The 27,152-nt window shown below is 41.7% G+C and overlaps 2 protein-coding genes across 7 annotated transcripts in view; one reads left to right on the plus strand and one right to left on the minus strand.

Moving 5' to 3' along the window:
• The window catches only part of cfap90 (cilia and flagella associated protein 90), a 200,638-nt gene that overhangs the window by 157,215 nt on the left and 16,271 nt on the right, over positions 1-27,152 (plus strand). The window lies entirely within an intron of this gene.
• LOC307023126 (triple functional domain protein-like) overlaps positions 1-27,152 on the minus strand; it is a 94,186-nt gene that overhangs the window by 63,931 nt on the left and 3,103 nt on the right. For all 6 annotated transcript variants that reach the window (XR_013803608.1, XM_079656167.1, XM_079656166.1 and 3 more), the window contains exon 2: positions 10,648-10,698. Coding sequence is in view for 5 of the 6 variants with exons in the window: in XM_079656167.1 (XP_079512293.1) it covers positions 10,648-10,698 (51 nt within the window). In the remaining variant the exon portion in view is untranslated. The remainder of the gene's footprint in view (positions 1-10,647; positions 10,699-27,152) is intronic.

Consider the following 27,152-nt stretch of genomic DNA (forward strand, 5'->3'; position numbering starts at 1 on the left):
AGTTGTCTGATTGGTTGTCGGCCATCAGCCAGTAAGATAATCAAAGGTCAATGAAAAACTTGTTGACAAGATGAAAATCTGGAAACCACAGTGTGTGTGTGTGTGTGTGTGTGTGTGTGTGTGTGTGTGTGTGTGTGTGTGTTCACTACTGTATGGTCAAAGTTAACGGTCACTGGATCAAGGTCTGCCATAATGCATAAAGTAATTTTTAAACACCCCCCAAACACAGAAGCACTCTTATAACCCACACACAGGTTCAAACACCCTCCTTGTTCCTCTCTTCCTTAGATAATTACCGTAAAGCTCCTTCGGTAACTTCTACTTCACTCTGTGATCTCCTACATCTTCTTAAGTGTCTTTCACAAGCACGAGAAAAGTGTTGCAACCAACAAAATGCATGGATACAGTGCATTTACTAATGCCATGGTTAGTGGAGGCATATTGTTGTTAAATGTTAGTTAGACCCTCCAGAAAAACGCGATCTACGATCGCAGAATTTACCGATTTTTAAAAGGACGCATATTTATCAAAAGGCCGCATAATCCCCGCATTTTTCCACACAAAGTTTTTAAAAAAAAAGTTAACTCGTATTGACGTGAAGTAGGGATGATGATGACGTGACGTCATCAGCTCGCGCATCACAGAAGGTAAACAACACCGTAGAGTGAACGTGTGGAGCTCACACGAGAGAGAAAACACCAAGATGAAAAAATCAGATGACGAACATTTCTGCTAAAGACCGGGCAAAGCAGTACCCCGATGTCTTTCACGAATGTGGGGGGAAACTATTCTGCACCCCGTGCAACTGTGTGTTGGAGCATAAATCTTAGAGAAAATCGACGGTGACGACACACTTTGATTCATTCAAACATTCGAAAATGCTTTCTGCTGCTGCGGACAAGAAAGCCAAACAACTCACCTCCACCGAGGCATCAACCTCCAAAACCCTTTCGAGGGCTACAAGAAACGAAGTGAGTAGCCTACAAGATTGAAGCTGGTCAGATAACGAACGAGTAAATGAAAACAGAATGAGGCGCAGAAGCGCGCGTGTGTGTGTGTGTGTGTGTGTGTGTGTGTGTGTGTGTGTGTGTGTGTGTGTGTGTGTGTGTGTGAGAGAGTGTGATTAAAATAGCCAAATTGCTTTTACAATAAATAAACATTGAATGTGTTTAATTGAATAGGAAGGGGGTTAAACGTTAGTGGCAGGTTGCGTGTGAGAGAGAATAAATAAGACAGAAAAAGATCTATTCTTTTTCGCAACTTTCCGCATATTTCGAAACTTCCCGCAATTTCACCGCATAAAATCACATAAAAACCCCCGCATGTTTAATCGCATAATCAAGGATTTTTGCCCGCGTTTTTTCTGGAGGGTCTAGTTAATATAGCGTTGATTTCATGCTGTGCAACACTTATTACCTGATGATTACACGGCTTATAGATCCCTGTCGAATGTTCTGCTTCTAAATGTTATTCAATCTGGAAGTATCTCAACTTGATGCAATGCTATCCTGCTATTTAAGAATATCATACAGTACAACCCCCTGTAGATGTTTGCAGCTGTCTTGAAGTATTTCTATGTTGAGGAATGTCTCTTCTACCGAAAACAAAAAGGTAGGTTTACCCACAGAGACATCACTTCCCTGTGCTCTGCAGAGCTCTGCGACTGGAGAAAGTGGCACAGCAGCTAAATATAGAGTGGCCAGGTCACACACACACAAACTGAGCAAAGGAAGCAAATAAGAGGACAAGGAAAAGCAAAACGACAAAGATGTGTGCGGTAATTTGACTAGTCATTCTGTTGTAACTGGGTTTAGAGAAAGAAAAGAGTGTGTGGGAGAAAGAGGAGGCACTGAAGGGGTTCGCATTCACACCGAATCAGGCGTTGTGGTGATTAGCGCATGGTTGTGCAATGGTGTGTGTCACTTAAATTGCCCGTTTGAGTGACACTCATTTGATTCACCCATTAGATTTGAAAGGCCCATTGATATTTGGTTATGTGATTGAGGGCAGCAGCATGACGTCTGGTCGCCTTTCTCAAAAAGTTGATACGGTTTCAGCTTCTTGCTGCGAGTGTTTTTCCAGCATGGCCGCAGCAGTAACCCAAACACAGGAGGGAAAGCTTCTCGCTGCTACAGCCTAAGAGTATCAGCAAGCAAAAGTTAGAAGGTGTGAGGTAGAGGAAATGACAGGGTGAGGCGCAAACAGAGTAGGAAGGAAAAGAGAAGGTTGTTATGACAGAAAACCAGTCAGTCTGTCAGACGCACACACTCCAACTTCACATCTCTATCTCTCAGTATTTGTTTTTCCTGTACTTTCAGCATTGTGTTTATTGGACATTTATGGCTTTAGTGTTTTGCGATCACTCAAAGTGTGGAAGGGGCGATAAGGTTTCACACACTTGCACATCGCTCGCAATGCCATTAGGAGCAATTTCAGGTCTGGTACCATTGCCAAAAGACACGTTGTCAGGCTGACCGTAGGGGCCAGGGATCAAGCCACCAACCCACAGCTCGGTGGACATCCACTAAAACTCTAAGTCACGTCTGCCCCCATGTAAAAGCAATATAAATGGGGAGAAAAAGCAATTTGAGTAGAAAACAGGGTGAGTTGAAAAAAGAGTGAGGGGGGAATACCTCATCGTAGATCTATTACTGCCTCGCAATCAACAACCCACCATTAGTACCCGCATTGTACCTGTCAGACGGATGAGGGCCGAGCCTGTCTGGGCGAACCGCCATTTGTGATTGGTTGCACAGCAAGTCATGCTTGATAATTCTTCCACAAATTGTAAAATAAAGAAAACGGGTTGGGTTAAATCAATACATTTCTGCGGATTTGGCTCCGTCTGCTGATGGGGAAACGTGGTCTGCTGCTAGCATCAGCTAATGACAGTCTTCTGGGTCCATGTGCTGAAGGGATCCCGGTCCGCTGTGGGCAGAGTGGCAGCAGCTGAGGCTAATCCCGGGATTCCTGAGGGGAGATATTCCAATCCAGCAGACAGCCAGAACCGCCCAAAGTGGGGTTTTCTACACGTCGACACGGAAAAGCCCATGCAAATATTTCCAAGCAGGAACATCAGCAGCTATCAAAACACACCCGCACACTGGGTATGAGTGTGAACCCCATGTGGCATTAGGTGAGCTGCTTATCTGCCAGTCTTCTGGAGAGGCAGGTTCCTGGAGGTAATCCTCAATGTGTAGGAGGGGCAGTCATTATAATATGCCTGCACTGCATTTGTGTAGAAGGAGAAGCTGCTTAGCACCGGCAGGGAGATTGATGGGGAGAGCCCTTATAGTGCAGTAGGGTTGGATATATCATCAAATACACATCACAATCTTTCCTCCCCTGCTGCTGAGGCTCTACAACCAACAGTATCAGACTGTGTGTGTAACTGTATCTCTACGTGTATCAGTGTTTAGCAGTTTACCTCAGAAAACATCATAAAGTGAAATGTGTGTGGTGATGTGACTTTCGTTATTGTTTTTAGAGCTGTAACGCCTGATTATCAAATGATCTAAGCAGTGTTTCCCATACATTGATTTATTTGTGGCAGGCCGCCACAATTAAATATCGTCCGCCACAAATGGATCTCATACAAAAAACAAAAAAGAATTATTATTATTATTATTTATTTTTTATTATTATTGTTTCTTGTTTTTTTTGGTAGTCTAATGGATAGTGAGGTGGGCTGATGATCGGAAGGTTGCGAGTTCAAATCCTGCCTGGAACACCACTACTAGTGTGCCCTTGAGTAAGGCACTTAGCCCTCGGTAATTGGTAAATCGCTTTGGAATAAGGCGTCTGCTAAATGCCTGAATTATAAATTGTAAATGATATTTTTGGGAGAATAAATCCCACAGATCCTCAACTCTGGTGTGTTTCACTCATTAACAACGCAACACAGAGCAACAAGATTGTTGTCTACAGTAGCCATGAACTCGCATGTATTATCTTATTTGAGGGGGGGGGGGGTGGATGCATGGACCACCCGAATAGGTTAAGGGGCCTTTGGCTTTTCTTGCCGGGGGGGAGGGGAATCAAATTCTGTGGGAAACACTGCTAAGGCAGTGGTTCTCAACTGGTCAGGCCTCGGGACCCACTTTTTCCTTTGTCAATAGATCGCGACCCAACATTTGGAAAATCTCAAATCTATTCAAGAAAAAAATCGTGCTGTAATATATATGCTTTTCAGCATACAATATTAATTAAAGTGAAGTACAGTGCATATATCCCTTATATCCCTTCACAGAACAAAAGAATGCTTTTAAATAAGGTTTAATGAGATGATGGAATCAAAGCTGAACTGTATAACACATATTTCATTATGTGTTCATTTTTATCTGAAGTTGTACCCATGGATGTATAAAGAATAGTTATACCGCAAAGTTATTCTCCGTGCGGACTTCTGACAAAAATCTTGATTCTGATTGGCCAGAAGACTCGAAAAAACATCAGCAAATATGTTTTATTGAGAATATTATCACTACGTGACAGAAGTTTAAAAAAAAAAAAAGTTCTTTTTTTTTTTTTCTACACTCGAAACGGGTCCGCAACCCACTTTTGGGTCGCAACCCACCAGTTGAGAACCACTGATAAGGCACTGTTACTCATAATTAGGATAAAATATTTCTATTACATTTACGATTTTGATTAATCCCTCTATTTGATATGGAGGGTTGAGCTGAAGTAATGATTTGATTTATCAATCTACAACATTCCACATAAAAGTCATTTTCAAGCAAAAGCTAGGCTAATTTAGTGTTTCATGGTCCTTAACTGTACTAAGTATCTTAAGAACAAATACAATTACCACAGGTTTGAATTTGTTATTTTCAGTTATGACCGAGTGAGGGTATAAAAAAAGGTATATCCAGCACATTGACAATAAAGGGGCAGCCCTCTGAGGCTAATTAGGTTATAGAGGAAGTTTTCAATTATTTTGGAGTGCTGTCATGCATGAAGTTGCTTGGCATACTAAATGAAAAGTAAATAACATGTAGTTAATGTTTACCTTCCCTGAACGTGTTGAAGTACAATAAACTGTGGGAAATTCCTTGTTTCTTTAGTAATCAATAAGCCATCAGCAGAAGCTGGGGGGGTTATTACCTTTCCACGACGTCCATATTTAGAAAATCAGAGAAACTGGCGTCCATTGCCAAGCCTTAAATTCCCACGAATAATTGATTGTCCGAAAACTGTGTTTCCCAGTAAGTCCATCAATCCAGTAAGACAAAACGGACGATTAACTACAACAACCTTTCCTTATCGACCATCAGTTCAGACATTTGCTGGGTCACTGGTCCTGTGTAAAGCGGATAGTGATGAATCATAGTAACCACCAATATAGCTACTCCCCTCGCTGGGAAAGGGCAACACAGATGAGAGGGAAAGGCCAGAAATGTCCGTCATCCTTTGCTGTGTGAAAACTACCGCAACACGGTCAGTTCATCATTAAAGTCAGGACTGTTACTGGGTCGTGTGTGTCAGAATATGACAACACTCTTCTAGGGGCCCCCGAGAGGTCAAACGGGCGTCATACAACAAAGCAGATCACTGAACAACACAGCTACAAGACTAACCCTGAGATACCAATCTGACAAATACCTCAGGGAGTGGCCGAAGTGTGTGTGTGTATTTTTGAAAAACACCAAGAGAATGCAACAGCTGCCTGGACTAAGACAGATGGTATGGTCAGTCAGCCAAGGGAGGGGAAAAAGGTGCCAACATGCCCACACACACACACACACACACACACACACACACACACACACACACACACACACACACACACACACACACACACACACACACACACACACACACACACACACACACACACACACACACACACACACACACACACACACACACACACACACACACACACACACACACACACACACACACACACACACACACACACACACACACACACACACACACACACACACACACACCTTCACTATCTGATTAAAGAGCAGTTACATGCAGGCGTAATCTCATAATGGCTCGACCAGCAGCTGAAATGGACGCATCGTTTCTGAACCAGCTGTTACGGGTCTAGGGAAACCAACACCGTGCACATGTGTGAGCAACCCTGCATGATTTGGACTTCCCACATTCACAGCGTGCCAGAAATTCCTCACTGAGGGATGTGTGGGAATGGCAGGGATTCCTTGGAGCTGAGGGAGTGGACAGGAATAGGCGTCCATGACTTGGACCCTGACCTACATCCTGATCAAAGACGCTCTGAACGAAAAAAACGCTATCCAGTGTAGCTTCAGTTGACTTCATGCTTAGTTAATCAATGAATGTTTCACTGTGGGAATCTCTGAAAAGGCATCACCTTGATTCTGGCATTAAAGATTGATAAACTCATGTATGCAAGCACATTTTCTTCCTATGATCCAAATGTTAAGTGTTCAGGTTGCTAGGAGATGAGGCTCAGTATTTAAAATGGTTCAAAAAACGTTATCACAAGGACGTAACGTAAAACAAATACTAAAAGTGGCACGGTTTATCATACAACTCGGTATCCCTGTACTGACCAATCAGGTACCAGCACCAATTGAGTACCGGGTCTCAATACCCATGTCAGAGGCATTTCTTTCTCTAAAACTACAACTCTAGAATAAAACTATAAAAAAAAAATAGTATAAAATTATCATTTTTAAATGATCAACATGCTCTCTTCAATAGATGTATTCCGTAAACAAAATTATAACATTAGGAGATTATACTGTTTCATTCATAGAGTTGTTTGATTTCAGAACGGGGCGAAACTAGGGTTGTAACGTTTTTACATATCTCCCAACCCTAAGACAAACAGTCTGCTGTTTTTGCGCTGTTTAAGCTTAAGGCTACGGATGTTACTGCGTGTTTCTCAATGTCAAGGACGCCTCCTTGGTAGGACAAGTCCCTCAGAGTCAGGTCCTTCGGAAGCGATGCAAGAATCCTTCCTAGCCTCAGAAAACGAAAAATTGTGGAACAGGCCAACCGGTGTGCATGTGTGCGTCATATGCGAGGCCCCGCCTTAAATGGAGCGCGATTTCCACCAAAGATTTGGAAATTGGTCCGTGCGCAAAGCATTGTGGGGATTTTAAGACCGGAGGATACATATGTGCAGCCTCGAAATATCCCGCAACGAAGGACGCCGGCCTCGGTAGAATTCCAAGCATCCTGGACATTGGAACAGTCATTCGGCGGGACCGGATGACGTAGCATCCTTAAAATAATGGCTCTGGAGCAGCCTTCCTCGACATCGAGAAACACCCACAGGTATCTCCGAGATCCTACTGTAGAACATGACATACCTTTTAAAGCCACTCTACATACTCAAACCCATAAATTCATAAAACTAAAAGCTCCTTACACTTGGATTAATGTTGGGTTACTACTGCAGGCGAATGGACAAGCGAATGCTATATCAAACTAGATAGACACACTGATTAACATGTGATTGTGCTTTTGCTGTTGGAGAGGCTGAAACAATCAGCTGCCATTTAAACTGTTTACCTGCTGGGATTCACTCATACTGCACACGGCTTTCACATGCAGAGAAATTAAAAGCTAGACAATTGCCTGGTTACGGTTGCCCTGCCACGGTTAGAGAATCAAAAGTCAGTCGTCAGTAAATTACTGCTAATCTGGATGCGTTTTACAGTACAAAGACATGTAGTGCTACTGTCTGTGCCTGGAAGTTGGCGCTGGTCGTGTTGAGCGCATTCATTTTCCAGTCATTACACACTTTTCCGACACCCTAGGCAGTTTAAAAACATGAACCCCCTGTATTTGTGGTTCTGTAATTACTACTGTGGCTACAATCCCGCCAACTAAAAATTAGCCGACGATTTCAGATAAATGTTAGAATGTGGCAGGTGTCACTTATTGTGTCAGAAAACAGAGGCTGAGACACTGAGGGTGTTATAGGTGATCACAGCACTGTTCATCAACTCCATTCTCCTATTATGTTTACTTCTTTATAATGTTCTCATCTGACTCGCTGCTTTTTAGTGCTTTGTGTTTTTATAAACAGTCAGCTAAACGGTCTTGTGGTTTCCCTGGCAGCTGTCCACCCGCCCTTGTTCCTATTAAATAAGCTTTGATTGGCTGCTGCACATGGACATTGATGAAACAAGAGGGGCTAATCTGATTGGCTGTTTTGAACCGACACAGCTGTGCTACTCTAACAATGCCCTTACTGTGGGTACAGCTGGCACCGGCTCTGCCACTGTATACACGAAACAACAAGTGAGTAACTGGTTAACAAGTCAAAACAGGTCATTACGCCATATTGTTTCAGTAACCGTATTTTAAGTGGCCATTTGTGCCAAAAATAAATTATTTTCCTATTCTTTAAAAGAAAATCAGGTTTAAATATTCAGTTTTTACATGACAAGTTGACTCTCTCTGGGGTAGCATTTTAAACTGCATAACAAATCTCTTAAACTAGCTGTTTAAGGCAGGAGGCAGGATATGTTACAACCTGACACTCCTTAACTTGTGAATACAATTATGCTTAACACCCCAAGAATAATTCCTCTGGAGATGATCTAAAAGGTGCCATTTTTTAAAGTGATGTTTGAGTAGTACTTGCTGCATTGAAAATCAGGCGTCAATGAAAACTGGGTATCATTATCTAGAAACACAGAGCTGACAGTGTGAGCGATTAAACAGCCTGGGTGTTTGTTTCCAGTCCACTCCACTCTCCACCTCCTCCCATTTTCTTATTTTTTGTCCCCAAATCTGAGTTTATGCCTGGGAAACACACCATCTTTCCTTTGCCTCCGCCTCTTTTTGTTCTCTCCATCCGTCCAGACCTCTAATAGCAGGGTAGGCTAACCGAGCGGAGAAACAGGCCAGGGTTACCCCAGCGACCCAAACACAGCAGGGGAGGAGCAGAGAGGGAGGAGGGAAGAATGAGAGAGAGAGAGAGAGAAGAGAGAGAAAAGACGGCCTGTTTTTGGTGCCAAGAGTTCATTTGTCTGGGTCTTTTAATGCCACCTGATGTCATTCAGACAAACCGTGACGATACAGAGAGAGAGAGCACTGTTGGCAACTCTTAGATTTATATAGAAATGTGATAAAAAGAGGGAAACAACAACTCTATTTGAGTGTTGTTGTAAATACTTCCACAGTCCCTTCCGTCACCAGCTGAGATTCAGTTTTCGAGTCTTGTTTGCAGCTGTTGACTCCGACTGCATTCACCAACTTCTAAAGCCAACAGCAAGCCTTTTTCAGTTTGAGCTATCGGCACGGACACGCCATCTGGAGGCTGCCATGAAATGAAATCTCAGCTTGCAGAATGCATTGATCACTCAAAATGCACACATATTTAATTCAGCAGCAGAGCTATATGTTTGCCTCGTGAAACAGAGACGGACGAGGATGAAAATACTCAAGCTCACAACACTCAACTCCTTGAAAAGCATTCTCCAGCACATCTGTCAAGGTCCAAAGGCATTTACATATATTACATAACTGCACTGCTCCCCTCCCCTTGCAACCCACTCTTCAGCTGCCCAGTCAGACCAGTGGCTGAGGCCAACAGATGGACAGGCCTAATCCCCCCCCCCTCCCTCTCTCTCTAACCCAGGAAGTGATAACTGGCAAGCACCAGGAAGACAAGAAACACACTTGCCCTGACAGTGTTGCACAGACAAGCTGATCAGTGGCAATGAAGCCAAGTATTGTCTAGATTTAATTGCATTCATGGTTTTTTGTTCATCTCCTTTTTTCTGCAGGCGCTAGAGCTGTCTTCATTGGGGCCCTCGGGCACCAGAGCAACCTGCCAACTCACTGCCCTCTTTTATATCTAGGGTTGGAGGGGTTTCTTTCCGATAGTTATGGACCAAAGCTACTGAAAGTCAATCGTTTTTCTGTGTCTCTTTTTTATATTAGAAGGCATTGTCCATTAAAGATTAAACGCACCCCTGAAGCACGGGGGAGTAATAAACTTATACTAAAGTGGTCATATGTCTCCCTTTAAATGTCACATCAGAGGGGAGCAAATATAAATCATTACATTACTTAAAAACAACAGGAATGTCAAGTGTGACTGAGACGGAAAGGTCATTTTAGGATGAGCTAATGGCAGACTGGGTGATTAAATCATAATGGGCGATACAGCAGGAGCAACTGGACAAATCAACTCCATAACCAAATTATAGTCTGAGAAATATGGCTGGAAACAATCCTGAGAGGATGAAAGCTACAGAACCTTTCCATCTGAACTCATCGTTATCTCATCATCTGAGAGTCTGCTGTCGCTACGGAGATTGGGTGCTAGACACAGGTATGGGGGGGGTGGGGGGGGGGGGGGGGGGGGCTGTCAGTGAGATGTGAAAAATCACGATGACAATGACCTGTCTTTGTCAACGGGAACACTGAAATATTAATCGTGTGTGTGTGTGTGTGTGTGTGTGTGTGTGTGTGTGTGTGTGTGTGTGTGTGTGTGTGTGTGTGTGTGTGTGTGTGTGTGTGTGTGTGTGTGTGTGTGTGTGTGTGTGTGTGTGTGTGTGTGTGTGTGTGTGTGTGTGTAAAAAGCACACTCCACCATTGCCACACTAACTAAAACAGACATTGAGGGATGGAAAAACAGCAGCAAACTTTAGATTGCGTGGATTGGGTTATTTATGCTTGTCTTACCTGCTATCTGACTCGATACATCTCCTTTTGGCTCTTTAGGGAGGGATCCATCTGTAAAGACAGACATCAATTGGATTGTTATGACCAACAAAGAGATAGAGCTTGAGAATGAAAACATCATAAGGAGCAATGGAGAGGAGCATTAACAGGAATATATCTGTTGATGACTTTGGGGCATTATTACAATGCTGTTCAATTCACTGTGCCAAAAAAACATATTTTATATCCACTAATACAGTACTAGCAGCACTAACCAGTAGTCCCACTGCTTTGCTGACATTTAAGATCCAACAAAATAAGAACATTCTATTATGAATATGCTCAGAAAACATCAAACTATGAGAGAAAATGGTCATGTTAGCAGCTGTGTGTTGCCTTATTTAGGCAGTGTGATGCTAGCTAAATGCTATCATTAGCATGCTAACATACTATTAAGCAGGCATTTAAGATGAACAAATGTCTTTGTATTGAATGTAGTGAGTTATCATGCTAATATTTGCTCATTGACAAGTAGAACTTATGCAAAATGTATTGTTATTAGTTTCACTGGAATTATTTGGGAACAAACTAAAGTGTAAAAAGGTACAAACGCACAACATAAAATGTCAGGGCATCATAAAAGTCATTATAGTTCATTATGAAGAGGTCATGAATGTCAGCACCTAATAGTATTCCAATCTATTCAATAGCTGTTAATGTATTTTCCCCCTAAGGACAAAAACTATCAGGCTGACATTGCAATCGGTGCTGGCGTGGCAAAATACAAAAAGTCTGTACCAGCTGCCAGAAATCTGCTGCATTGCTAAACAGCAAAAAGAGAAGTTATATTGCATTACGTATGGCATATGGAAAACTCTCCAACTGTAGTTTGTTCAGTCAAACAAAAAGCCAACGTATCAACATTTCATAAGCACAGGAAACAGTTTAATTAGAAACACAGTCTTATGAGCAATACAACTGGTGTTAGAAAAACTAGCTACTGTTGGCCTCTACAACATAATCACTAATTTATATTACCAATGTACCAGCAATAGGACATGTCTTGTTGGACCAATACATGCAGAAGTCATCTTCTCATCACCCTATACCTCATGACCGAGGCCCAGTGGTTTCTCAGTGGATGCAACAATCAACCTATTGATGGAGCCTATCGCCTGCTGTGACTGAGAGGAAGATATGGTCAGTGTCATGTGCTGTCAACATGTAAACAAGCTGGACGCTGCACTGGCTGACTCAGTGAAACACACTGCCTCTGTTCCGAATCAGGCTCACTCCTTCCCGTTTAACACCACAGAGCACGGCATTAAGGCAGAGGGAAGCTACTATATAGGATCTGTCAAGTATCTAACAATATGGATGAAGACGTAGGTCGATTGTTATACTTAACAAGACCTGTTGAACATGTAGTAGATGCAGTTTAGGATTAATGCACTGCTTTCATAGCTCTATAGAGATAGACTTTTTTATTTATCGATTAATCTGCACAATTTCTTTGATTATTCCTCTGATCTATACATTTCAGAAATAAGGAAACGTGTCCCAGTTTCTCATAGTCCAAGTTGTCTTTTTCAAATCCAAAAACTAAGAATACTCAGTTTAATGTCATATAAAAACAGTGAACATCAGGATATGTACATGCATGAGAGGCTTCAAAAGTATTTTCTGATCATTTTGCATCTTCACATGTACACACCTAAAATAAAATGCAACATGACACACCCCAACACGGCATCAGTTGTGACAAATTTAGCATCCACTTCTACACGCATGCAAATCAATGGTGATAGCACTCTTGGAAGTACCCGGAAATCTGTTGACATTGCACTCAAACATTTGTGTTGTAAATGTCTGGACTTCCACTGTTGTTTTTTAGTTGGGAGTGGCATGCTGTAATTACAATCAAACCTAAAAAAGTCAAACTTCAACAAATGTAAGTTGATACCTCTTCTGTGTTCAGTTGATGGCATCAGAAAACAACAACCCTTTTGCCTACATGTTTGTACTTGTAAGCTCAAAGAAGTGTGATCCAACTTATTCCTGCTATATCAGATTGATAGACGGAAACCAAAGACTTCTTGTATGACAGCAAGTTGTATGTGGGTCAAAGGATACTGTGGATTAACCAAATAGAAACATGGATTACATTTGGATTTAACTGACTTGATAAATGGACTTAGTGGCTACTGGATCTTAAAATCCGCCCTTGTGTTAGTGGGTGTGTGTTGCGTTTAGGTACCTGTAAAACAAAACAATCCAGAAAGTCCAGTTTGAATAACAGATTTTAAGGATTTTAAGAAACCAAGACACTGAACAATGATCTGTTTTTTGCCAAGACAAAACTCTGGGAACGCCAACGTGAGGCAACTACTCTCCAATCTCTCATTGTGGCGATCGGGAAAGTGTTCTCGTAGCAAAGTATTTACAGTGCTGATGTGAATGGTAGGAACACATGGGAAACCTTCTATTTCAAATACTGCAATCTGACATACATGTGTATGGCTGCCAACTGCCACAAATAGGGGGGGACTGTGTCTGTTAACTGGAGGGTCCAGGTTCAAGGCTTGTTACCAGTAAGTATCTGCCTTGCTAAGAACTCAACACGTCTAGCTTCTTATGCAACAGGCCACGACCTCTGACCTTCAGAAGCAAGAGAAAAGAGCAGGGTTTCCCACACATAGACTTTACTTGCGCGGGCCGCCCAGGTATATTAACGGCCACCAAAGTATATTTCGCGACCCATTTAGGTTTAATCTTTTTTTATCCGTCCGCGAGCACGACGCCATCTGCGATCGATTAACTACCCCTCCTGTTCGCTCTGCTATCGCTCTGGCGAACAGTTGATGAGCGTGCTCCACTATTTGACAATTGGTTCCCTTCTGTAGTGGATACTAGGATCAACTCAATAGACAGCTATGATTTGGCAATATCTTTGATGGTGGCTGTTTGCATTAATGAACATATAGCATCAGAGAACACAATACATGAGCAGACTTGCCGGCAACAACTGCCAATGCCACAGGGGCTCATGTTTATAAGGAAAAAGCTCATATAAACATGGCACAGGAAGAGAAGTGCAACGATCTCAAAGGATTTTTTCTCTAACGCTGTTTACCTGGGAACTTAACAGAGAATGAATGGGATGAAGAAGAAAAGAAGGGAAAAGGAAGGAACGAGAAAGACCAAACACCCACATACTTCACATATTTGTAATGCCAAAGATGTCCACTTAAGCCGCAGTGTGCAACATTGTAATACCAGACTACAGTAGTGGTTGCCCACATCTTATCGCAGTGTAAACAATCAGAGTTGTAGCTTAGCCAGAAGTCAAACACTCATGGACAAAAAGGAGATAAAATGCATTGTATGTGTGCATAGAAAGAAGCTGTGAATGGAGACTTTTCCTCTGAGATGGGACCGTTAAAGCAGAGGTTGAATTCAACAACAAGGTTCAAGGTTCTTTATTGTCAAACTAACGTAGCTGCAGAGTAATTATGTCACAGGCTTCTCCAACAATGCAACACAATGTGCAAACACACACACACACACACACACACCGAGACAATTTTGTTGCAGACCATAGTAGGATAAGCCCACCACTAAAAACGTCAGCCTAGCACTTTGGATAAACAGACACACATCCAACGACCGTTGAGGAACTAAAATGCAACGGTCCCAATCCCATAACACATCCCACCTCTCCAAAACATGCAAACACTCGTACAGTGAACTCACCTAGACCTCCGCTCTGCTGAACGCTAGCTTTACTGTATCCAAAACTGAGTTCCCCTCCGCAGACAGCTCCCTCTTGTCCCGACACACACTGCTTCTGTCTCCGAGCCCACGTTAACACAAGACCACCCTTTCTGTGGGCCCCTGCCTTTCCCTTCTCGGCAAGCACACTCATCGTTTGACTCATACGCCAGTAGGAAAGACCCTCTTTCATTTAAACATACCTATTGTCTGACTAAAATGAGGCGCGAGGCACAACAACAATGAGCAATACCCCTGCTGTCAAGGCTGTCTTTGGAGAGAGTAGACACTGCTGTAGGGGTTTAGCAAACATTTGAATGTCAAGGGCCATGAACAACACATTTCACAATATATTACCTGAGGGATCGCCCTTTTAAGAGTTTGCTGGTGCCAGGTAAAAACTGTAGGTGGTAAGATAGAGCGAAAATTGTAGGATGTCAAGTGGTAGGAAATATTGAACTTCAGATGATAATGAAATACTTTTGTGTTTTTGTTATCTCGGTGTAAGTTGGTATTTCACCTCCCAGAGATAACCTCTTGGTCAAACAAGGCGATTAGAGCGGTGACATTTATTTCTATAGAAGTCATTTTTTTCTGCAACCGGGGCTCCTCTCGTTGCTATGGTTCGGCTATGATGGTCAGCAGTTCAAAGCTAACTAGGTTTGATTAAAGGCGTTGAGGTACAGGTAGAGAAAGAGTCCCGGTCAGATTCTTAGGCTTCAACCACACTAATGTTTTGAGCAAAAACTCTCATTGGTCTCACAAGCATTTTTGGTATCATATCAGAAATAGTCTTGGTCCATACTGACACACCTAAATCGCATATAGAATTGTTTTTCAGGTAATCTGGGCATGTGTGTGCAATATGTAGGGCTGATAGGACAGGGTAATTGATGCAAATCTATCCAACAGCGCAACAGCTGCTAGCTAAAACAACACAATTGCTTCTAATTTATTATTCATGTTACATTTACCAATATTAGTCAAGGCTGATGTTTTATTCAGGAGAAAGGTTGTTTGACAGGGGTGTGATAAATCAGGAAAGGAGACTCAAAAGGAAGCATTTGTAGGCGTCTGCTTCATCCTTTAAAACAGGGGTGTCAAACTCAAGGCCCGGGGGCCAAATCCGGCCCGCGACTTCATTTCATGCGGCCCCACAAGAGCTTGCAAAGAATATCATATGTGTATTATACAGTTACATGCCGCTTTACAGAAGCACATTGCCCATAAACTACATGCCCCACAATGCATCTCAAATTAGACTTTTTTTCTTCAGAATTTGGCTTTTCTTTTTAAATCATTTTGTGACATGCACACTGAAGAGAATTGCAATTATTTGCCCTAGACTTCTGCTTTCAGACGTAGTTAATTATGAAGTTATTACCCTATCCGATAATAATCCAATGCAGAGGCAATAATGTATATAATACATTATTTTATATATATTATATATTTATATATGTATATTTATATAGTCTTGAAGTTACAACCGGCCCTTTGAGTGCAACTATGATGCTGATGTGGCCCGTAATGAAATTGAGTTTGACACCCCTGCTTTAAAACATCTCTTTTACCATCTGTCCGGACTAGAACTCAGCAAAAGACACCATGAGCAGTGTTTTCAAAAGTCGTCATTTTAGATGTTTTGAGAAAGCTGGAGTATTTTGGTAGTTGGGTTTGTATATAGCAAAAGCTTTGTGTTTTAAAAAGAAAACGTATTACTTTGGATGCAGCCTGACTCTAACATTAAAATCTAATAGAAAACACTGTAGAATTGTTCTATTTTCTTCTAAAAGTATCAGAATGAGTGAATGCATGAAATGTGTGCAGTTCCCCTTTAACCACATCTTAGGACCATGATATATTTGCTTTTTTCCTTGCTAGGGATGAAGCAATCCGGCATGTCGGATCCAGATCTGTGATACTGACCTTAATTTAGCGGATCCGTCAGAAGTGGCCGATCCACATTAAACACAGTTGGATGTCATGGCATTATATAAAATGATTGTTTCTGCAAGTTAGCGTACATTTAGTCAGTCATTCAACAAGCGTTCGGTTTGATCCGACAGTCTCAGTGTTTGTCTCTGTAACCCTGAGGTGATTGATTATTGAAGCTAGCCAGTTCTTCTTCATTCCAGTTAAAGACTGAATACATCAGTACCAAAACGCTAAGAAATGTGGCACAGCCGGTTTCATCCAAAGACAAACAGACTAGGAAGACTAAATCTTAAACAGCTGCGAGATTAACACTTGGCGGACTCACTATGTCTATGATAGATAAATACATCAATATTCTTCTTAACGATAGGACAAGAAATACAAACTGTGAAACTCTTTGTTTTGTTGAACCAATATTACTCCGTTTTCAGTCCTAATGTTGAAAACTGACCATTTTCTGTCCAACCATGTGGTTATCTGCCCTCCCCTGAGATCCCAGGTGCAAAACAGTCCCTCTTTGGATAAAAAAAGCTTGGCTCGGCCCTAAAGATCAGGACCAAAGACCATGGCTTTTAACTGTTCTTCATTTTTTTCCTCTGGACCTCTGGGACCCTTTCAAGGAACTCAGTGGTCCATAGCCTTTGCTTTGGGACACAAAAGGCCACTGACTGTGAGGTTTACAGTGGATCAATTTCCCTGAGTTCCCGGCCCTTAGCAGGAGAGAAAAGGGGAGAGACGTAGGAAGAGAAAGTGAGCGAGATGGGGAGGGCAACGGTGAGATTGCACTTTTGAATGCACTGGAGACCCAAAGAAAAATGGAGTACAATGGTCTTTCAGGACTTGTCCTAGTTTGGTTCAATCTCTCTGCGTGTCGCTTTCTACTTTCAAAATAGGAGAACATTCTGGCAAATCTTTCGCACTGATCCTAATCAATTTACAAGCTGATTCAATTCTTTTACTGACCTCTTTCATGAACCAGTAGAAACTCTGTTAACACAGCTTGGCACACAGCTACACTCCTCCTCCCTTCATTATCTTTCCAAGGTCTCGCTCCGTCTTTCACTTTCTCCCGTCCACCTGAGCTGAATAGACTTCCTTATTTCCCTCTGAGAGGATAATAAAATCATTCACTCACTGTAAGGCTTATTGTTTATGCTCCTCTTACAAGAGTGCGTTAAGAAAATGGTTATCAGCACACGTGACTTCGCGGCCAATTGTAAACCTGCGTACCCCGCCTCCCTCGCGACCTACCTCCCATCTTCTCCATCTTCCCTCTATTTTCCTCTCTGCCCCCTCCGCGGTTTTCCCTCTCTCGTTCCAGCTTGTTTTCACAAAGACGGCGGTGGGGCGGCAAATTTTCCCCGAGCTCACACCAATTAGCTATATCACGCCGGAGAGATTACTGACGAAGAGCACAGCAGATGAGAGGGAAAAGTGGGACATGCTACTTTTTAAGACACAGAGAGGCGAGAGGTTTGTGTGCGCGTGTGTGAGCGTGCGTGCATGTGTTTATGTGTGTGTGTTAAAATGGCTCCTGAGAGGGGATTCGAACAAGCCAAAAACTCTTATTTACACATCTGACAAACATCCTAATACTAAAATGCCCTTGTTAATTGACTGAAAGACTTAATTTGATATTATTATATTATACTTTTAAATACCTCTTATCCATCAGCACAAAAATATTACCAGCCAAAGCAAATTGCCCCTCAATGCTTTTCATCTCTAAATTCCTATTTTTAAACGCTCTGCTTGCCCCGAGTATTCTGATTGACAGCTATGTGATTTGTAGGTGAATTAGAGTTGCAGCACGTGTACAAATGTTGTTTCCAATGCATCCAAATGCAGCATACGATCAGTCATTCAATTCAATGGCCTACATCGAGACCATAGAAAGGGAACGTCCATATGAGCTCTTATCAGCTGACCTTTGGTCTTATCTAGTCTGTGTCAGGGTGGAAACGTGTGTGTGTGTGTGTGTGTGTGTGTGTGTGTGTGTGTGTGTGTGTGTGTGTGTGTGTGTGTGTGTGTGTGTGTGTGTGTGTGTGTGTGTGTGTGTGTGTGTGTGTGTGTGTGTGTGTGTGTGTGTGTGTGTGTGTGTGTGTGTGTGTGTGTGTGTGTGTGTGTGTGTGTGTGTGTGTGTGTGTGTGTGTGTGTGTGGTAAAGCTTTAATGATAGCACGTGTCTTTGGCGACCCAGTTTACATAGGCTTGTTAGTAAAGACCCAGAAGACATGGTGGCTGTTGTTACTATGGTGATTAGACTGCCAACCGAGCCTTTCTTGGTGTACATAAAAGCAGGATTTAACATGTATCTATAGCACAGATAGAGTCTTTATTGGGAATAATTCTTTTTTTTAGTTACACTGTTAATGGGGCCTCAAAAATATACACAGCCCTATTGTTTAATACTGTCTTTGATACCCTCCCAAACATTTCCATTGCACTTAGTTACATATAAACTAAGTCCTGAAAGTTGGTTAAGAAAGTTCATAATAGTTTTGTGCTGATTCTTTGATCAAATACTTCTTGATTAAAGTGTTAACAATTGTATACTCTACTTCATTGAGCTTGAGTATGCACAATATTTAAAGGAATAGTTCAAGATGTGGGATGTAACCTTTCATTAATTTCTTCTGAAGAGAAACAACTCTCATACATGTATATGAAATATTATGCCACAGACATAAGACATAATGGTTAACTTAGATTGGAACCAGATAAAAACAGTTAGCATAGCTCTGTCTGAAGGTAGTCAAATCCACCTACCAGAACATCTAAAAAAACATCCATATAATGTCTTGTTTGATCAATCCGTTAAAAAAAAATGTTTAAAAAGGGCAATTATTTGGCAAAAAACAGAGATTCCCAACAACCAATAATCTGGCACGTAATACTCCCTTGAAAACGAAAGTGGTCGGATTTTGGGTTACATCCCAAAATGCCGAACGATTCCTTTAACCTTTTTGCGTAGGGATTAGGGGAAAGTAGATATTCCTTAAAGCAAAGTATTTAAAAAAAGTATTCTTTTAGTATTGTTTTTCTGTGTGCATGTGTGCAAACATGTGCAAATCCACCTCTCTACCTCAACGCCTTTACATGGAAACACACAAAGTAATCCCAGAGAATAAACACCAGATCAGATTAGGTCAACCCATGTAATCCAATGAACTCTCACCTCTAACATGCCTAATGTTGTTAGAGCTGACAACATCCCACCACCACTCACACACCAACAGGGTAAGGGGCTTGTGCTGCTGGTGCATAGCTCTGCTTTCCAATAACCTTGTATATAGCATTTCTGTTCAAATGAGCAGATTTGTTGTTAAAACAGTCGTTGGGCTTTCTGTTTTCCCACACACTCCCTACCCTTTAAGACGATCTGCAATCTGCTCACTAGATTATTTATAAAATACTGACTCTCTGGCATCAAAACATTGTATTTCAGTGATACATGTTTAATAGTAACATATGTATCTATGGAAATATAATTTATAGGTCACCTATTATGCAAAATCCACTTTTTCATGTCTCTTCTACATCAACATGTGTCCCCTCTGTGTAAAGAGATTCTGAACGTTTCAGGAAAAAATATTCTCTCTCTTTTTGTCCTGATCCATTTATATAAAAACCTGTCTGAAATGAGCTGATCAGATTTTGGCCACTTTGTGATGTCATACCGATCTTTCGGCTTGTGTAACCATTAGCCAATCACCAACCAAGGTAACCCCTAGGGTTGGGAACCGAAACTCGGTTCCAGATGAGAACCGATAAGAAAATGCCGGGTACCGGGTATCCATACAAAATACAGAATTTCGGTTCTGCTTAACGGTTCCTAAACGCGGTAGACTCTGTATTCCACCGGGTCCGTCTGCGCCCGCGGTGACCCGGTGGAATACAGCCAGGGTAAGGGCGGACTGGCCATCTGTGTGTTCTGGAGAATCACAGAACGGCCGGTCGTCATGCGGGCCGTTGACGGCCGGCTCGGTACGCTGATAGCCGGCACCGCCCTTAATTTTTTTAAACGGCATCATGTAAGTTGCGGCGACAGAGGTCCACAGTTGCCCCGCAGCGAGGCCCCCCCCACCCTCCCGTAGACAGTTCACGAGCTCAGTCACTTCATAACACCAAAGATGGATCGCGGTAAACGCTCTAAAGTGAGGCTCCACCACACTCAAAAAGAAAAAGACAAGGCACAGTGTAATGACTGTTGATAGCTTGCCACAGGCATAGCTCAGTTAAAATAAAGCACAGCTATTGTGCAAAGTGTAAGTGTAATACATTTGTATTGCATGTATCTTTTTTATTTGTAAAAATATCAGTTAAAGCTTAAAAGAATAAAGATATTTTTGTTATCTAAACGTTTGACCTCTTTCTTTTACAATTTTGGAATCAAAAGGGGGAATCGATAAGAACCGGAATCGATAAGCAGAACCGGAATCAATACATTTCAAACGATACCCATCCCTAGTAACCCCCCCCCCCCCCCCCCACCTTATCACCTGAATCTCCTCCTAGAGCACCATTGTGTTCTTTTTAACCAAATATCTCTCAGAGGGGCGAGGGGAGTGGCTCCTTATTTTCATCTAAAGTAACAGACAGAGAATCAGCACTTTGGAAACAGGGCTGAAACAGAGGGGATTATGGGTAATGCTTCAATGATCTGTTTGGTGTTTGGAGGCAAACACTTCAGAGACATGTTTTGTATATATCTGAGACCTATGATATATTGATGAAAAACAGTATAATAGGGGACCGTTAACCCATTTCTGCAATGACTTTATTGCAGCATAAGTATGCTACACAGAGGATCAATTGATATGTCCCTTTTCAAATCATACACTAAACTCATGGTAAACTGTTACAGGACGCTCTTTACCATGTATAACATATCTACTAACAAAGAGAGACACAAAACTTGTTTGCAAGCATCTGACCGGGAAGTGAATGTTTTTCTCCCTGAAATGCAATCCGGTGCTTTTTGTTCTGGTTTAGGGTTGTATTACTGTGGTATAACGCTGACATCATACATGCTTCGGGCTACAAAAGGACTCCAGCTCTGCCATTCATTTGACTTAATGGCTTCTCTGGCCATGTCCTGATTGAAAGATTTGTGTTTAGACTAACCAGACATCTGTGGGTCAGGTTTTCCGACCATTTCTGCTTTGGACCCCAATATGTGTCTTAGTACCATGCAGTGGCGGCGCCAGGGTATGGCTGGGGTAGGCTACAGCCATACCAAGAAATGGCTTAGCCCCACCTTAACCCCACCATGAAAAATGATGTTAAAGTAAGCACAATAAAGTCTGCCTACGCGCGTAGTAAATTGCACAGACAGCAGTTAGTTAGATTGATTTCAGTAGCCACTTGTCTGGAAATACCGAAGACTAGAAACGGTTTTGAAAACTCCATCGTCTTCTCAATAGAACATCTTTGATAATGTCTTCTGGCCAATCAGAATCACGGTAACGGCGTGGTGTTGTTGCAGGAAGTCCCGACGGAGAATACTTTTGCTGTAGTACATCTCTATATACATCGATACAACATTACGTGTTGATAGAAATCAACACGTAATGAAATAAAACCCCACGGTTTGATGATTGATAGGTGTGTGGGTCTTTCATTTTGACACACAGAACAATGGGGGCTATCCACCCTTATCCACAATGTAAAGTCATTCACACAGCCTCTTCCCTCTTCTCTCTGTGAGGAGCAGCAGGTTCAGCTTTCAGAACAAAGTAACAAAAAACTAAAATGGCATTCATTTTTTTAAATGTGTAGTAATAGATGTATTTATTTTTCTTCTCAAGAGAGTACCAGAATGTGTATTTTATGTTAGTATTTCAAAAAATCTCCTGAGAATCCCCCCAATTGGGTTTTCAGCATGTCAACTCTTTCACCTGTGGGGAAATCGCAGGATTGGCTCCAGGTCGCCCTTTTTATTTACTACAAGACAAATGTGTCTTTTTATTTCATACAGTTCAATTTGAATTGAGACAGGGAAATAATCTAAACCTCACGCGTGGCGTTTCACTGTCAAGGGGAGCGTGTATGTAATTACATTGCAAATACTGACTTGAGCCCCACCACTGTATGGGTTAGCCCTACCATAGATTACCCAACAAAAATACTCTGGCGCCGCCGGTGGTACCATGGCAGTCCCCAAAAAACGTATTTATGTCAGCTATTTATCTATTTACATCAATAACTTAATTAACATTTCACTTCATTGAAACTGATCTCTACCTGGTCTGCTTTATATATATCTTAGTAGATTGTGGTTTACAGATTTCAAATGTTATGTCCACTAAACACCGTGGATCATTTTAATGCCAAAGTAAACACGACCCCGATGCCCAGTCCTGACAAGCCTGTGAAATGATACGCATTAGCAGCAAATGCCTTGAGCAGGATGATATATTGGCATCAGTTTAGCAAAGAACGCATTCAACCAAAAGTATTCCAAGAAAAGTCAACCGGATACAAATTAAGTTTCTGAAAAACTCATCGGATTTAACAATAAAAGGTGCTTTAATCAATCATTTAACATTTAAAATGGATTCCACGAATATCTATATTTGAATGTGTTTGCAAAAGGTTAAACCCAGTTGCCACGTACGTCGTTGCTGTGCATTTAGGAGTCTTTAAAGCCTTTTTTATTGCCACCTCTGAATCAAATGTAGAGACTAGTTTCACTTTCTCAGCATCGTTTTTATACACTAACAGCTCAGAACCAACAGAAAGACAAAGTTTGAGACTAGCTTGGAAGAAAGTGTTGAATATAGCAGCTAAAAAAGTCTGACATTTATCTCAACAGTTGGTGGAGGCCAAAAACAGAGCTAAAAGTACAATGAATATGGCGTATGATGCTACGTTTGCTATCTGTTGAGCGTATAAAATGGGCAATTATCTGCTAACATGAAGCTTAAAGCTAAATTACTAGTTGCTGAATCAGTTGTATTAATCCAATTTCCTTTGAGGGAGATCAATAGCTTTTTGTATGTATGTGCTGGGCCTGCTTTTGCTGTATTAGTGAAACCAAGAGGACAGGTTCCAAAAGTTTCTCCAAGCTTTACGAGCAGGTCGTTTCTGTCATTTAAAAAATAAATACTTCTCTGCCATGTCATTCTTCTCTTTAAACCAAGTCTGGCAACTCTGGGTTTGAATGCTAATGATTGACCAACATTTGGATCCCACTGCCATGGCCTTCAACAGATGAGAATTCAAACAAAAAAAACAAAAAAATCACAATCCTCCCTCCCACACTGACCTCACAGCAGATGGGTGGGGGGAGGTTTGGCATGCTTGGCTAGCTGTAATCTGCCTTTAAATTTTAATGTACCTGCACCTGTTATTAGACATGAGAAAGATGATGCGTTTACACAACTTCTCAAGGGAAAATGAGAGCAACTTAAATTATTTACTCTTCACAGATCCATTTTCTTTACCATGGTTTAGCCATTTTCTCTACAGAAATGTGAGTGTATGACAGAAAATGTGTTTATAAGGACATGAAGATCTGAGAAACTAATGATGCCTGCACGGCTCATCTTGTTACCATGTGTTCAGTGAGTATTTGTGCTTCATTTTATGGGTTGAATGGCTTTCTAAATGAAACATCATATGTTTAAGCCACAATAAAGGAAACAGTTAGAGCAGAGGGTTTTTCATATATAACCATTTTTCATCTTCATCTCCACCAGCCCTTTCTAAAAAAGCTTTTTACCCGAGCTTTCCATTCATTGTTGCCTGGCTAAATAAAAGACTAAACACTCATAACCATCATCTTTCCCTCCAGCTGGCTTCCATTTATTAAATCCGCTCGTCTCTTATGTACAATAGAGAAGTTACTTAGAGCTGTGTGTGTGTGAGGTACCTGAAATTCTGCAGCTGATCATGTGTGTACAAATGGAACTCACTGTGGGAGATGTGAGTACGGCGTGACCTTAACAATACAAAGACAGTGAGGAGACGAGCTGGAGGACACAGACCCAGGGTCAGTGCTAACGGCAAATCAGAGCATGGATGAGTGTTAGTCAGTGTGAAAAGCAATTGAGACAGAACAGAGGCTGACTATCATGAAGCCCCTCGTACTGCAGAGCACATGACGCCTGAGTGTCCAAAAGAGTTACCCCCTGATAACTCAGCTGGAGCTTCTTCAAATGTTTCTTTCCAATGAGATCATTTTTGTGCTCTGACACTTTTTGGCAGCGCATTTCTACCTCTGTTTTTATCTTAAATAAAAGTATCAATTCATTAAGACGGTCAGTATCTGCACCAATACCAATTTGGACCATCCTTTAATATCTTCCTAGATGTATGAGGCTCTCAATTGATTAGATAAATATAATGGTTGTAAAATTGCATATATCATATAAAATACCTTTTATCGGTCTCGTCAGTCTGCGTTAAAAGCATAATCTACCAAAAATAGGAAGTACTTGGCTGGCAAAACTGAGGTTTGGTCGAGGGGTTTGAAGGGGCACTCTTCTGAATGTACACATACGTTCAGATTACGTGTAATGAAGATGACTAATCAGCCTGTAAAAACAAAACAGTTGTCTTTAGTGAATCTGAAGTCTCTTTTCCAATGTCAGAATAGAATAAGATGATTATGCCATCAGGGGCTATCAAGTTGAACTGTGGGAAATGTTGTATCCAGTGTTTTTGGGGGTGTGGCTCTTACCAGGCAAAGTAAATAAAGTCAGGTTTTTGTGGGAGGCCCTCGATCAGAAAACACACATTTTAACTAAATTGATTGTTATAGATATTGGGTGGATAATGTGTGTCCAGGAAAGAGAGTATTACAAACAAATTGTGTTTTTTTTAAACATAACATGTAAGACAATTTCGAACCCTCCCAAAAAAAAAAAAAGCATGGAAAATGAACATATGTCCAATTTAAAATCAGTCTCTCCCAAGCAAAATGTTCTTGAGTTATCAGTTTCTCTCTGATCACAGGTTCAGAGCAACCTGTCAAGTACTTAGGTAAAACATCTCTGTTTTCAAAAAGGAAGGGAAACAAAGTGACAACAAGCCCACCCTTCAATCAGTCGTTTGCATTGACGTGTGATGCACTAATCCTATGCTTAGTTCCGTCACATAAACACAGGATGATAAAGAGAATCTGCTCTGTACAGCATTAGGGCTTTGGCCTCTGCTGTGTGTCTGACTTGGCAGCTTTAAGCCTGGAGGAAACCTTTACTGAGGGAGCCCAATCAGTCTCCATCTCCTGGATCAATATCCATTAGTCTGTAGAGTGCATGTGTGTGTGTGTATGTAAGTGTGTGCAGACCTCATCCTGGGTGAATGGGCCTGAGTCATAAATGCAAGCCCTGGATCAGATTTCTCTCCCCCCTTTCTTGCACTAACACACGTACACTGCAAAGCTCATTCAAACATACAACCCAACCTCTTCATTCATGAAGTGCCTTTTTTTCCCACTGTGAATACCACACTATCAACAAGTAATAACTTTATGAAATCAACACTCCATCAGCCTCTTAGTCACCAGTGTAGCCAAAGATATGTTTAGCGTAGATAATAACTTGATGATTGACAACATGCCACAACAAAACTCCCCGTCTCAGAGCTCTGAGGCCGGGGTATTAATTCCAGTCTGGAAGGCAGGGGAGAGAGATGAGGGGAAGCGCATTTTTTTTAATAAGTTGTCATTATGCATTAGGACTGTAAGGCCCGACAAGAATAAGGGAGGGAGAAAACATGGAGCAGACATTGGCGAACGAACACTAGGACAGCAGGCAGTCGGACAGAGAGAAGGGAAGAAAGCAAAGAGGGAGGACATGGGAAAGACGAAGAGTAGGAATGCCAAAGGATGGAAAAAAGAGAAGTGGAGCTGGGAATGGAAAAGCATAGCCTGTGGCAAGACACTCAAACCTGTGCATGTCAAAACAAGATTCTTAGATCTATAAGGAGGAAGTTCACGAGCAAAACAAAGAGGAGGGGAGAGCCAGAACGTGACACTGAAGCCTTCCAACGAGCTCATTGCACAAAAGCCATTGGTAGACTATACGCAGGGCTGTGGTGGTTTCACTGCTGGGTTGAACTCTGAGTCTGAAAGAGTTTCAGAAAGGATGTCTTACTTTAAAACTGTGTTTGAGTTGAAAAACTGTACAGCAACTGCTTTGTGCACTTCCTGTAGTATTCTCTGCTTCTCAGATTAGAAATCAGCCCTTGTCTGTTTTTTTGGGGGGTTTTTTGTATGTTTTGCTTGTGCAGACAATAACATAAATACTATGTGACTGCAAAGAAAGAATACAAAAATGGTTTGAATGCATTCAGTGCAAGTTAAGTTTTACAAAACTTTAAAGAACCAACAAGACACAGAACAGGAAAGTGTTACTACAGCCATTTAACACGGTATGGAGACAGATGATGTACTTTAGAAACAAAAATCTAATCCCTCTTGTCCAAATCCAGTCTGCTGTGTACAGTAAATATCGGTCCACGGTTATCATTATCTCCAAATGTAGGTGGTCTTGTCAATCACTCTCGTGTTGCGCTCAGTGACATAACAGTAGTACTGATGGTGCCAGGTTCTCTCGGGGAGAACAACAACACTAAGGCCGCAGCTAACAATAATCAGCCGTACCACCTGAAAAAACGTGGGTCATATTTAACATAAGGACCTGCTCAGTGACACATAATCATTGCTAAGTGTAGCTTTAGGGGCTTGTTTAACAAGGTCTGTTGTTTTTGGAGGAAAAAACATATACTCCTAAAGTCCTCAAGCAGCTTATGATAGCATTTTGACAACACATGGTTTATGATTGTAGCTGAGTGCCAGTGGGACATGTT

The sequence above is a fragment of the Notothenia rossii genome (genome assembly GCF_949606895.1).
Source record: "Notothenia rossii genome assembly, chromosome: 10".
In the NCBI taxonomy this organism is placed as follows: domain Eukaryota; kingdom Metazoa; phylum Chordata; class Actinopteri; order Perciformes; family Nototheniidae; genus Notothenia; species Notothenia rossii.